The 14259-nt window shown below is 37.7% G+C and overlaps 1 protein-coding gene across 1 annotated transcript; it reads right to left on the bottom strand.

Moving 5' to 3' along the window:
• Positions 1-797: 797 nt before the first annotated feature.
• LOC146738936 (uncharacterized) lies at positions 798-3594 on the bottom strand. The gene has a single exon (XM_085503763.1). It carries the CDS (start codon positions 3355-3357, stop codon positions 1621-1623), a length of 1737 nt encoding a protein of 578 aa, XP_085359889.1. The 5' UTR covers positions 3358-3594; the 3' UTR covers positions 798-1620.
• Between the last annotated feature and the right edge of the window lie 10665 nt (positions 3595-14259).

The raw sequence follows: 14259 nt of genomic DNA, 5'->3' as shown, positions 1-14259 counted from the left end.
TACATGATCAATGGGATAGTCTGAGTAATATTTGTATCATGTACATGCACGTGATCTCTAGAGGTAGTTAATGACCTAGACCGAGATATATTTGTAATATAATATACATGATCAATGGGATAGTCTGAGTAATATTTGTATCATGTACATGCACGTGATCTCTAGGAGTCCCACAGAGTTATTGATTCGTCAGCATGTTACATTATCTTACTTAGCTTGTCTTTCTTCTCTGTTGTTTGTCTACGTTACGCTGTATTCGACGATAGTCACCATGATCAGTTGACATTGAACTCTTAACTTTGAAGTGCGGTGGTCGTCGCGCTGCGCATGCGCGGCATTTGTGTTAATAAACATTGATTTTCCCACAATCCAATGCGCTCTTCTAAATGAAAGTATGAGGTTTGACCAAACACACTAGAAAAGTGTCTTTGTCTAGTGTCTTTGGTTTGACCTGAGCGCGACTTGCACTAATTACTGCCCGTGGATCCTTCGATACCTTCGAATCACCTAAAAATATCTAATTAAAGCTTGGAAACGTCTCAGTTCGTAGTCGTTGATCTGCACAACAGTCAAAGTCGCCATCTTTGTTTATATGAGACCCATATATCTCGCGCATGCGTGGAGCGACGACTACCACCCTTAAACATACTAACCGCTGGATGTTAATGTCATCGCCATCAATCACCGTCAAAGTGGTGATTCACAGGGAACGAAACCTTGAAGTTGAACACCAAAAGTATGTTGAAATTACAAAACAAATACCTTGTTACTGTGACAAAATTCATCACACGCAGCCAGAAACAAATATTCAGCACGTTTATTTGACTCTTGCTGTTGTCATAGGAACATATTACAAAGAATGTGACATTAATGCAGTTGTAGTGGAACGAACTCACGAGCGATAATCTGTTTCTAACTATAGGCAATACCGATTTTTTAAAATTTAATCGCTACATTTGTCAATTATTTAATATGTTAAGTAGGTTAATAAGTAATAATATAAAATCAATACAAATATGCAAATGATAAAAACAATATACATTTTGTTGTACTTGGAGTTTGTTTATGGGTTCTAGTTAATGTAATTTATGTGTATATGTTACGCTGGTTTACAAGTGCATACCGGCTGGCATGACACAATGATATGAGAAACTGAACCCAAAACGAATGATACGAACATCAAAACATTTGAAATCACACTTGGACAGAATTCAAATCTCATAACCTTATAAAAAAAAATATAATCATGAAACGTGTGGAAAAATATGACACAGGTAAACTACGGGTGACAAACTGTCAATGAAGCACATTAGTCTCGGTATCCCAAGAGTTGCCTACTGGTATCTCACTGTAACCCAAAGGTTTTCTACCCTGACCTAATAGTCGCCCACTCGTATCCTACTATCACCCAATGGCAACATACTGGTGACGTAAACTTAAGGCGGGGAAGTCGTCACCTACGCATGTGTCAGATGGCCATAGCGTGTCATTGTTTACAAACAAGCGCCTACCCATGAGCCTTTGCATTTTCAGCGTGTGTTGTTATCGTCGCTTTGGACTCAATTTCCGCGCGTGCGCAGGTGACGACCCTCCCGCTTTAAATATACATGTATACCATTATTATACGTCTGACGTTTGTGACTGAGTTCGAGTCTGTCTCGATATAGCTCGTTGAATTTCAGCAGATTCACTATTGGTCATTTCCAACGAGTCCTCCTCGACCAAAGGTACAGCCATAGATTCTGATATAAGTCCTCTACTTGCGATGCCGTTGGTTGCACTTGGCCGCCTTTGTCGCCGACAGACAAGACCGTAGACAACCAGCAACGCAATCAATATAGCCGACCCAGTTGAGAGTAACACCGAAACAATAATAAGTTTATGGTGCCGTGAAGACGCGTCGTCTTCTAATGTATGGTTCGTTGCTATGGCAATGAGTGGAGTTTCTTCGTTCGAGGTTCCAGTGAGATGAGGCAGGGTGTCTGAAGATCGTGGCAATTGGTGGACAATTAACGCAATGGCAACTTCATCATATATATCCGATGTCATAGCCACACAGACATATAGACCACCGTCCGTGGGTGAAATATTGTTTTTCATTAGGCAGTTTTTATCTTCATAGCGAAGTCTTCGATCGTCATGGAACCATTCTATCTCAACATCGCCGAGGTAATGGTTCTGTACATTGCAACAGAAGGTGGCGCTATTTCCAACTTGAACGCTGAGATTTCCGGCATGGTCTTTTATCATTGGCTGCTCGCAACGAAACTCCGACAATTGCAAATTTGTGATTGGATGCCGGCGCAGGTAAATCGGTTGGTCGCAAAGACCGGTGACGGCGTGTAGCGTAACTTCAACGTAGCTGACGAAATCCAGCATCCTGCAATCGCAGACCAATGGATTGCCACTGAGGGCGATAAACATAAGTTTTTCCATCGGTGCAAATTGGGCACTTTGAAGCAAATGTAAATGATTTCCACTGAGATAGAGACTACGTAATTCCTGTAACCCTACGAACGCGTGTTTCTCAATCTCGTCTGGAATCAGATCGAGGTTATTCAAGTAGAGGGCGCCCTTTAGATTCTTACCTCCATCGTTGTTAAACGCGTAGTTTTCTAATATTCGGATCGGATTGTTGCTCAAATCTAAATACGTAAACTGTGGAGATTTAATGGATGCCAGTGCATCGGATGGTACTGAAGTAAGCATGTTTCCGTTTAGACGAAGTGTTTTTAAATTCAAGAGACCTGTGAACACCGTACTGCCAATGTCAGTCAGTCTGTTGTCCGTCAGAGACAATAATTCTAGATTTTCAGAATTCTGAAATATTCCAGATGCAAGCTGGGTAATGCGATTACCGTCCAAGTATAAGAATCGCAAATTAGGTGAACGACTGAGCCAGCCTGGGGAACCCATATCGATGAGCCCGTTTCGACTCAAGTCCAACGTCTCTAGCGCTGACAGTCCACGCAAATCACCATCCTCCATCGATTTGAGAAAATTATCACTAAGATTTAACGTTTTCAAGTACTGCAAACCCTGGTAGGCACCGGGGATAATCTCTTCTATTTTAGAATTGTTTAGGTTTAGTACTTCCAACAACGGCGCATTGAGAAAACAATCCGACTCGAGAGTAGAGATGACAGAGCGTTCGACTGTCAGACTTGTTGTACTGTTAGGCAATTTACTCACCGTACTTGTTAGATCGTCGACGTCTTCACACACGGCATTGACGCGATTATTCGTCAAGGCGGAACTACACGAACACTCAGCGGGGCACACAACATTCACAGCGGTAGCTAACACCCTCGTGCACCAACAAATCAACACACACGCGAAGACAATCGCCGTTCTCATAGTGTCGACTGGACTGGTTAACCCGTAGATATCGTCCAAGATTTCGGGAGATTTGAACAACGCGAGATCAACATTATTTTATTGTGCGGCACCGTCGTGGGTGTATTGATCTTCAAAACGCCGCCATATTTAACAATGTTTCCGGACTAAGTATCCCTGAAATGAACAGAAGTAATTTGGTGGAAATTCAAAAGGTCATCGCATCAATGATATGATAGTGGACGATCAAAGTACATTCAATCCTCGCCAAATGACTGGCATATAGATAGCATAACGGCACCCTAGCTTCATCTGTCAGATAACATAAACGGCGCGCTTATTAACAAACAGGTCATATATACCAGAGTAATTTACATTGCAAATGAAATGAACTACACACTGTGCGCATGTCAGATATTGACATGTCTTAAAAACGCGCGCCATGCCTAGAATACAGACACACACATCAAATTAAATCGAAATCAATTATAACATCGCAGAGAGATGATTTACGAATTCACAACGCAGTCGGAGAGTGTTATTTTTTTATATGAAATTAATCTTTCAGAAATACTAGATGGAATTTCTCGGAAACGACGATGTGTACACACTGTTAAACCAAACAAGCGATACAAAATTGTTAACGAGGCAATAAGTTAAAACGAAGCCGTTTTATTCTGTGTCATTATAAATACTGCGAAGATCGATTCAATCATATCGTTTGTTCATCTTGATGCTATGGGTATACCCAAATACACAAAAGATGTCGACGTCAAATAAATAAATTTTCCAATGTTTGCTGAGTTAAGAATCCTTTGTTCGATTTACCGTGAACCTCGCGTCTGCACCGTGACTGACGGAGTAAAATAAAACTGTAAACCGATCGCGCAAATACTTGTGAACATGCTCGCCGTGATTAAACACCTACCTCAGAGCCTCAATCATGTCATAGTTTCTTTCCGCTGTTCATTCACATACTTCCAATCCTTTTGTGTCGAAATGAAGATAACAGTGTCACGTGACACGCAGTGACGTATACAATAGAATTAGAGAGTATTTTTCCCAAATCGCCCTATTTTCACAGCGTTTATTTTGATCGTGGTAATAAACACGACAAACGCTTTGCTGCAGCCCCGACACACCCAGGTATACTATTAACATGACGAGAAAACCTCGTTATTCTTGAATATCAGCTCCAGTTATATCCGTAGTGTAATCTGACACTAATTTGAGGCTAAATGTTGAAAAGTACAGATTCAAATAACATCTAATGTTTCTTATTATATTAATAATTCGACGTAGGGCACAGCATGGGTAAAAATTATTAGGTTGCCTAAGTCGCACTTGTGTTATCAATTAATTTGTGAATGGAATTAATCAACCCAGTCGCTTATCACAATTGATTTTGTTTTCAAAATCAACTCAGAAGTTCATACGTGTTACGTAACACTTCACACAATTATAAGTGTTATATTTTATTTCTTCAGAATTTATTACTTTATTGTACTTTTCACAAAACCTCAAATACGGGGTATTCTATTCTATTCTATTCTATTCTATTCTATTCTATTCTATTCTATTCTATTCTATTCTATTCTATTCTATTCTATTCTATTCTATTCTATTCTATTCGATTCTACAAACAAAACGTCCCCATGTTGATGAACTATATCACGTAATAATGTTGTTACCCATGATTTAGTGACGTAATGTACACTTGAGTGACGTACTCCACACTATAAAATACGTCACGGTACCTGCAGCTGCTTACTACCTACATCTACACATGGAGCTTTGTTAGCTCCATGATCTACATAAATCCCATACTCGTTAACATCGTGACTTATATTTAATAATAAATAAGTCGCTGAGTATATATTTACCCTATGATACAAGTATCATGTATTGTGGTAAACTGAACCAGTCTGTGTGGTTTAGGGCGTATACCTCATAATCTTGCGACCATCCCAGATCGGTGAGTCATAATGTTTCGTACTTTGCAGACCCGGATGTGTGAAGAACACTGTTTTGTACTTTGCAAACCCTGTCATATTCGAATTGTGGTACTGCAAATGCGAACATGACGATCAACTGAGTACATCACCTCATTCATTTCAATCAATCTCAATTTGAGTGTATGCTTAATAAACGATTTGTCGGAAATGTCCACTTTATATCAAGTGCATATCTGGAAATACTGTGTCTTCATGGCGATTGGCGCGCGCGCGCGTTTGACATTTGACCTATTAAATAGAGACAAATCTATATCACAATTTCCAAATCATTGTATGTATTTATCAATTAAAAAATAAGAAGAATAAATAAATTAAAAACATTTGTATAAATCTGCAAGAAATACTGGGATGGGTACTGTCGGGAAAAATGAACAATTGACAGTATTGGAGCTATTTAAGCATGAACAAATAAACACCGTGACGTCACTGTTAACCAGCGTTTTCTAATAATTCGAGATAATCATAAATTATTTTTCACTTTGACCATATAATGGGATTTCATTGCCATAGAAACAAATAGTGAATTACTAATAATTCACCATTTTAATTGATGCTTTACGAGTTTTAGCGAAAAGTAGTTCAGTGACAATAGTTTTTTATCTGAGTTTTGTGTACTGTTCAGCAGCCGCTAATACAATTGAACGAATTTGTACAAGTAAAACAATATGAATGGCCCCAAGGATGATGAATAATGCGATATACTTTATTAATTTTCATATAACTTTACTTATATGGATGTCTGAGAAATTATAGTAACTGAGACTGTGCCTGTGAGTCATACAGTTAGCAATAACATTGGATAGCAATGATTTTATCCCTGGGGGCACTACATAAACAATTACGGAGCCTGCCGCCCGAACATTGTTTCTGATCTTGGCAAATTTTGGTCTGAATAAACCCATAAACTATATTTATGGGGGCGAAGATAAAAATTTTAGAAAGAATGACGACATTCTCAGTACAAAAAGGATTTTTTCGTTTAAAAAAAATGGAGTAATTTTAGTTTTTCGCAATCTGGACAGTGTTTGTGGATTTTTTCCGAACCAATAACTTAAAAAAAAGGAAAATCCATTTGAGCGTCACATCACGTATACCTTTCCTGTGTGAGTGAGAGCCCCGGGGTTACACTGTTACGGTAAGTGTAATTGTGTCTCCTGTGTTATATTATAACGTCGTACATCTTATAGATCAATCGAGCGTGTGGATTTGCTGGATTGTCATGGCAACGAATCTTGAAAATAATACTTCATGAAATGTTGATAGAAATTATCAGAAACCGATGACAACGGTTTACAGAGAAATCAGACAGATTGTGTTACACGTACAAGCAATCATGTCTTTGGTGTCGGGTGTAATTTTTAATTACACGTAGTAATCGAAGCTGCTCATTGTATTGTCAATTTCCTGAACTAGACTCAATTATTTGTTTTCCACATGACGCATTCAATGCCGTTTATCGAATAATCGTTTGTATGTTTGTTTTGGTAATATTATTACTAAAATTAAATACATAAATTGTAATACTTGTTAAAATTACACCCCCACTTTCCAAAACATCAACATCACGCATCACTCCTAGAATAAGCTAACAAAAACATATATTTTGTATAAATGTTGTTATTTTTGCTAAATTTGTGGTAGGACATTGTATCGTCTGCATTTACGTCGATACCGCGAAGCATTTTAGTCAGTTTGGTCGTAAAATGTTTTTGTTGACTGGGAACTAATCTGTTTTCAAGTTTTCACAGATGAAATATGAAAGATTATGAAATATGAAAGATTATGAAAGAGTTATGAGTTACAGGCAATTCTTATAAATTATAAAGGAAACGTGGAATATAAAATAAAAAAATTAAATACGATAAAGGGTAATTATTGTAATTGTATACAATAATCGTAATTTTTATTGGTTGGCCAAAAATAAGCTATGTCAGTAAAAATATTGCTACAGAATTACCGCCTGTGTTAGTATCTGACATGGATATTGTTACGTGTAATCCACTACACCCACGCTATGTACAGATATAGAGGTTATACTATAGTACGACAATCCTACTACCTTTTGCAATCTTCCTGGGGCTCCATGTGATGACATATACGAGCACGTGCACATGGTTTTCAACTGAATGTTTACAGGCAATCCGTATGAGCATGGAAGGTCCTACTACCTTCCATGGTAATACCGAGTGGGTACAGTAACTGCGGACTGCGCGTGCGTATTCCCGTTGTAATCTACTTTACCTCACACACTATCTTGCCATAGACCATGCTCCTCATCCAGTATGAGGGATTCATCACTGTCTACCTAATTCAACAGTGTTGGTGCACGTAGAACATGGAGTGACAAGTAATATATCACACCGTCTGTATTGATATGGTGAACGGGTATAACGTGATAAATCAAGACAGTTACAGACAGGGGAAATTTATAATGCCATGATCGCATGAATTTATGCGATTCAATAACCGTGGGAGTCGTGTGACTAAATGGTATGTGTTCATTCTGAATTAATGGAGCACAATAATTCTTACGATTAACATTAGAACAAATGAAAGACTATTTAGTATTATTTTTTATGGGAAATGTCGTATGGGAATTGACAATAGCCATCAGGCAGCCATGTTATATAAATGAATGAGAATTCGATGGGCATCAACCAGCAGTGTTATGTCACGGTGAATGTATATGGGAATTTAACTATGGCCACCAGACAGACATGTTATACAAATGTATGAGAACTCGACGATGGACATCAGGCAACCATGTTATATAAATGTATGCGAATTCGACGATGGGCATCAGCCAGCCATGTTATATGAATATATGGGAATTCAACTATGGCCATCAGGCAGCCATGTTATATAAATGTATGAGAATACGACGATGGGCATCAGGCAGCCATGTTATATAAATGTATGGGAATTCAACTATGGCCACCAGCCAGCCATGTTATATAAATGTATGAGAATTTGACGATGGCCATCAGGCAGCCATGTTATATGAATGTATGGGAATTCAACTATGGCCACCAGGCATCCATGTTATATGAATATATGGGAATTCAACTATGGCCATTAGGCAGCCATGTCATATAAATGTATGAGAATTCGACGATGGCCATCAGGCAGCCATGTTATATAAATCTATGAGAATTCGATGATGGGCATTAGCCAGCCATGTTATATGAATATATGGGAATTCAACTATGGCCATCAGCCAGCCATGTTATATAAATGTATGAAAATTCGACGATGGCCATCTTGCAGTCATGTTATATGAATGTATGGGAACTCAACTATGGCCACCAGGCATCCATGTTATATGAATATATGGGAATTCAACTATGGCCATCAGCCAGCCATGTTGTATAAATATATGAGAATTCGACGTCGGCCATCTAGCAGCCATGTTATATAAATGTTTGAGAATTCGACGATGGCCATCAGGCAGCCATGTTATATGAATAGAATTCAACGATGGATATCAACCAGCCATGATATATGAATGTTCAAGAATTCAACGTTGGACATCAGCCAGCAGTGTTACGTGAATGTATGAGAATTCGACGATGGCCACCAGGCAGCCATGTTATATAAATGTATGAGAATTCGACGATGGGCATCAGCCAGCCATGTTACATAAATGTATGAGAATTCGACGATGGCCATCAGGCAGCCATGTTCAACCTTGAATCTATGGGAATTAAACGATGGTCATTAGCCAGCCATATTATATTAATGTGTAAATAAATATATTAAGTAAATATTTTCAGTATGCTAGACTGTCCCATTGGCAGTATAATCGTCTATTTTGTGGGATATATCGATGGACATTCAGATGGAAACAAATTGTGCTATATTGCTTGCCGACTGATTTTTTTATTTACGTGAAGCTAAATTTCTACAAAAATTAGTACATAACATACAAAGAAGCTAAATCCACTTAATTTCACATTCATTTCAATTTTTTTCAGATATAATGAGTTTGTGTGTAAATGTTATATCACTTTACATCCACGATCTCAGACTCTGGCAGCAATGCCACTTGTCTGGTATATACTTTAGGTTTATAGCGGAAAACATTGGATTACGCCTCAGAATGATATACGACAGGTGCCACATGTGAAACAGGATGTGATTACTCTTTTGACACACGTGACATCACCTTTTGGTTATATACCTCAGGGTACATTTATCATTCTTTCACGGATTTAAGCAGGTTTTGCAACGTAATGTCTATATACTAGTACGTTGGTTGCTGTATTGTATTTTAATTCCCTGTCCAACTTTTGTTTAATGATCTGCCGTTGCTAATGTCATTTCCACTTCCCAGTCCTGACAGAATATTCCGCCTGTTCACCTTGCAGCATACGCATATAACGTGACAGTAACATACACAATGTATATAGACATAGTGCTTTAAGATAATCAATGCTCCAGACACGTAGTTTGAAGGGTTGAGGTTTCTGTGCAAACCTAAAATCTGATCACAGACCGGTCACTGGTAGTCTGAAAATCAAATCCTACCCTACCCTGGGTGAGTGTAGCACAGACTCAACGGGAAGGCCAATTCCACTGGCCAAGATTTATTCACTAATGAATGCGACTTTGGGGGAACCTTAGTTAAGGTCCGCGGGTGCTTGTGTTCGACTGAGCCTGGTTGACGCCAGAATAGCGCATTAAAATTGCCATTTGGCCGCACAGCCCTGTCATGTATGTAGTCCCAAAACATGCACTATGTGTCAGCACAAGCATTTGCAATTTGCACAATGTGATCACAATTATGAACGTCTCTAGTTGCACAGTAAATATTAAGGTTGAATCTACATGATAACAATAATAATAATTATTGTTATTATTATTTATTTTGATAATTGCGAAGATAAAAAACTACTAAATTAAAAGTACGTAACAAAAAACATAAAAAAATACAAAATAATTTTAAAAAATAGTAAAAGTAAAATAAAATATAAAAAATAAAATACATGCCGTACAATACATCAGATTTTAATCACATTGAGCGTTCTCTACCAAAATTTGATTCGTACAGACAGATTGGAATGACAGAGCGCGTCTGCTTGTACACGACCTACTGCTGACTACGAGTCTAGTGCAAAATGTTTCTGTGTTCACCTTTGATAACCATGGTTACAAAATGCAGTTACTGAAGATTTTGAATATGGATTATTAGTTATAATTTCATTAGAAATGCTGGTTTCTCATTTCACACGATCACTTTTTTTTGTAATGTTATTTTGTCAACGTTGATGTCAGACGTACGAAAATTGGTTTGAAATATCGAATGAGAAGAATGAGAGTTCCTTCCTACATTGGCTAATGCATCATTACATTGGATTGTATGTAATTCAAAAATAAATGCAAGTGTATGCAATAATCATCTTATTTCATTTTATTCAGTGCCTTGTAGAGCATATATACATGTGCAGACATGGCGATAATATATGGAAACGATACACTCAATAGGACGTGTCTAGAGTGTACACTAGTTTTCACTTTCACAGATTTGTCTACCTTTAAGCAGTCATTCAATTAACTAGTCTCTCATGTAGTGTCCGTACGAACGATATATGGCTTCTGGGTGGAAATAACAGTATTCGAATAAAACATTCTAATGAGGTTACAATCACATAGTATTAGTCTCAATGTTATTTACCTCCTGAGAGGGTCATAAAATGTACTTTCCTTTAATTAAAGCTAGAAGGTCGCCCACGCATGCGAAAGACGGCCATAGCGTGTCGTTATTTACAAACAAGCGTCTACCCATGAACCTTTGCGTTTTAGCGTGCGTTGTCATCGTCTCGTGCGGCTTTATTTTCCCCAAAAATCTCACTATATCACGAGACTTGGCACAAGCATACAGGAGTGTCTACGGTCCATTGTAGCTGCCTTTATACGTGTATCATGAAGTACCAGTTACATAAAGCCACGTAATATTTTCTACATACACCCCTAAGCAGCCCACCGATTGGCTGATTGGTATGCAATTCGAGATGTTGACGTCACAAACTAGTCACCTCCTAAAATTCAAAAACAAATGAGTCTAATATTACAGTACGTGTTCTATAAGAAACGATGTTGCTGTATTCAAAAGAATAGAGTAAGCTGGGACGCACGCAAATAGCTATTTTAAAGGGCGGTAGTCGTCGTGCCGCGTCCTGTTCAATATGGGACTCATAGCGACGTATACAACGCGTGTAAAATACATTGTTTATTTACATGGAATTCGAACACGCGCTGCGCGACGACCACCGCCCTTTAATGTTAGTTTCTGTTGACGAAACAGCTGGGAATACAACAAAAAAATAAAACATCAAAATTCGTGACCCATGATACTAAATTTATTGAGCTTGTGTCATAATTTCCATTTAAATCTGATATCACGGATATGCTCTATGTATTATATCATACGCCGAAATCTCATTTGCGTTTAAATTGATTGTCTTCAAGAAATTTCAACGTGTACTGCATTATTATTACATTTGTTTTGTACTGGATCATTGAACAAAATAACTAATCTGTACCGTGAGTATTGTTTCCTTAAAGGGCGGCAGTCGTTGCTCCGTGTCCTGTTCGATATGGGACTCATAGCGACGTATACAACGCGTGTAAAACACATTGTTTATTTACATGAAATTATAACACGCGCTGCGCGACGACCACTGCGCTTTAATCGCATTATAAAGCAAATATGGTATATAATCCAAGTGTGAATGTGATCCATAGAAGGATTAAAAACTTAAAGCGGGAGGGTCGTCACCTGCGCACGCACGGGAATTGAGTCCCAAGCGACGATAGACGCTTGTTTAAAAAACTATAACAGGCTATGGACATCTGACGCATGCGCAGGTGACGACTCCCCGCTTTAAAATTTGTTGAATTGATAAATTGAAATGTCTCTGAATCAGTCATTATCCATGTAAATTCCAGTACGCTATATTGCGTTGAGTTCATCGAATCAAAGAAACTACTGTACAGTATCAACATTCATTATGAAAAATATTCATCATTTTATGTATATTTTTTTTAATGTTTTCGTTTATTATGAACATAAAATCTCATTTTTAAATTAAGGGTTGAAGCCTACTCATAATTTTTGAGAAAGTTGTCATAAATCGCATGACAGTGTTCATTGGTCTATAAAGTAAAATCATGAAGCTATTGTCCTACGGCACTATGAAATGGCATTCTTTTGTGTGTTACAGTGACGTATTTTGAGAAACTTGTCCTAATATCTTTCAAAAATAGATATTTTCAGAAAGATTCCATAGATCACAATGTTGACATTTTTTAAAACCAGATTTTTGAAATAATTTAGGACACCAAGGAGTACCCCATATTACCAATATATGATTTGTTCAGCCTATTCACCAGGCTACAATTTGAGATATTGCATACTATCTCTATCTCGGTAAAAGTGTTATAATACCGTCAAAATGGCCTCTATTCACTAAAATACAAGCATAATATTCTCGACAATTAGGCTGCCTCTTTTAAAGTCAAAAAGCTTATAAAGCCAGGAAGTACAATTTTCTGCATTCATAAGTAGACTAATTGTTTTGTTTTTTAAAGCAAAATTTAAAACATTTCTAGAATATGAAAGTGATTACATTTCTTGGAGCAGAGGTAAGTTATTTTTAAATCGATGTCTTCTGAATCCCTCCAACCCCTGTAAAAACACTGATAACATGTTGTGACATACTTTATAGTACATGTATATGTAATAAGAAATATACGTGTAATATTTAAGGTTTCAGCCTTGACATGAACAACTACTGCCTACAGTAATCTACAAATTGCTAATCTACACAGAATACAATTTAAAAGGATAAAGTTGCATTCCCGCTTCGTATTATATTATTCCACTAGATCCTACTAGTTATTGAAACCCAAATACGTATAGGTAATCGCAATTATGGTCAGTATCATGTAAATGTCATGAGGCCGAGTGTTACCGTTATATATTGAAACTGCAAGGCTTCTGGTGCGATTAACTACACATAAACACAAAACATATATGGTCAATTGAACCAAATCCCTCATAGAGTATGGGTTATAGGTAATATCTACAAATACAAATCTGTTTTCAATTCTCATTCACTTCCAAGAATTCTAATCTTAACGCCTTGCCAAGCTCCAAGCTAGCTCAGAATTGGTTATATCATGGACGTACTAGAGTAGTACGTCCATGCTTATACTAACATGTCCACGAGCTACCAATCCACATATGCACAAACCGATAGTGCGGTGATTTCTCATATGCATATGAAACGAACTGTGACGATGGTTTATGTCTGTAAACTCGTTGTTCTATTTTAAGCCCACACTTAAAGCGCGGTGGTCGTCGCGCTGCGCATGTGCGAAATTTGTGTTGATAAACATTGATTTTCCCACAATCCAATGCGCTCTCCAAATGGAAATTACAGGTATGAAGTTTGACCTGGGGCGCGACTTGCACTGAATACTACCAGTGACTCCTTCGATACCTTCCAATTACCTAAAATACCTAATTAAAGCTTAGAAACGTCTCAGTTTGTACTCGTTAATCTGCGTTAACAGTCAAAGTCGCCATCTTTGTTTACATGAGACCCATATACTGTAAAACATGTTGAAAAAGCGGCATGCAATTTTAGCGAATTGTGGTAAAATGACGTAATAGCGAAATGTTGATTTGATTTAGCGAATCTCCCTTGTCATTGTTGATTTCTTTGATTGGCAGCCATTTTGAATTGATAATAAAGTCATTAGCGACATCTGTACATAACTTGTAAACCATAATTGTTTTAGTTACATAACTATAAAATATTTTGTAAACCTCTATTGTGAACCAGGCCTTGGCGTGGCATGGCTTGGCTAGTAGCAGTTTTAGTCAAGGTGAAACGTTTAAAGG

Source organism: Saccoglossus kowalevskii, chromosome 9, assembly GCF_978046115.1.
Source record: "Saccoglossus kowalevskii chromosome 9, keSacKowa6.1, whole genome shotgun sequence".
Taxonomy (NCBI): domain Eukaryota; kingdom Metazoa; phylum Hemichordata; class Enteropneusta; family Harrimaniidae; genus Saccoglossus; species Saccoglossus kowalevskii.
The sequence above is the reverse complement of the archived record's forward strand: the minus strand, read 5'-3'. Positions and strand labels throughout refer to the sequence as shown.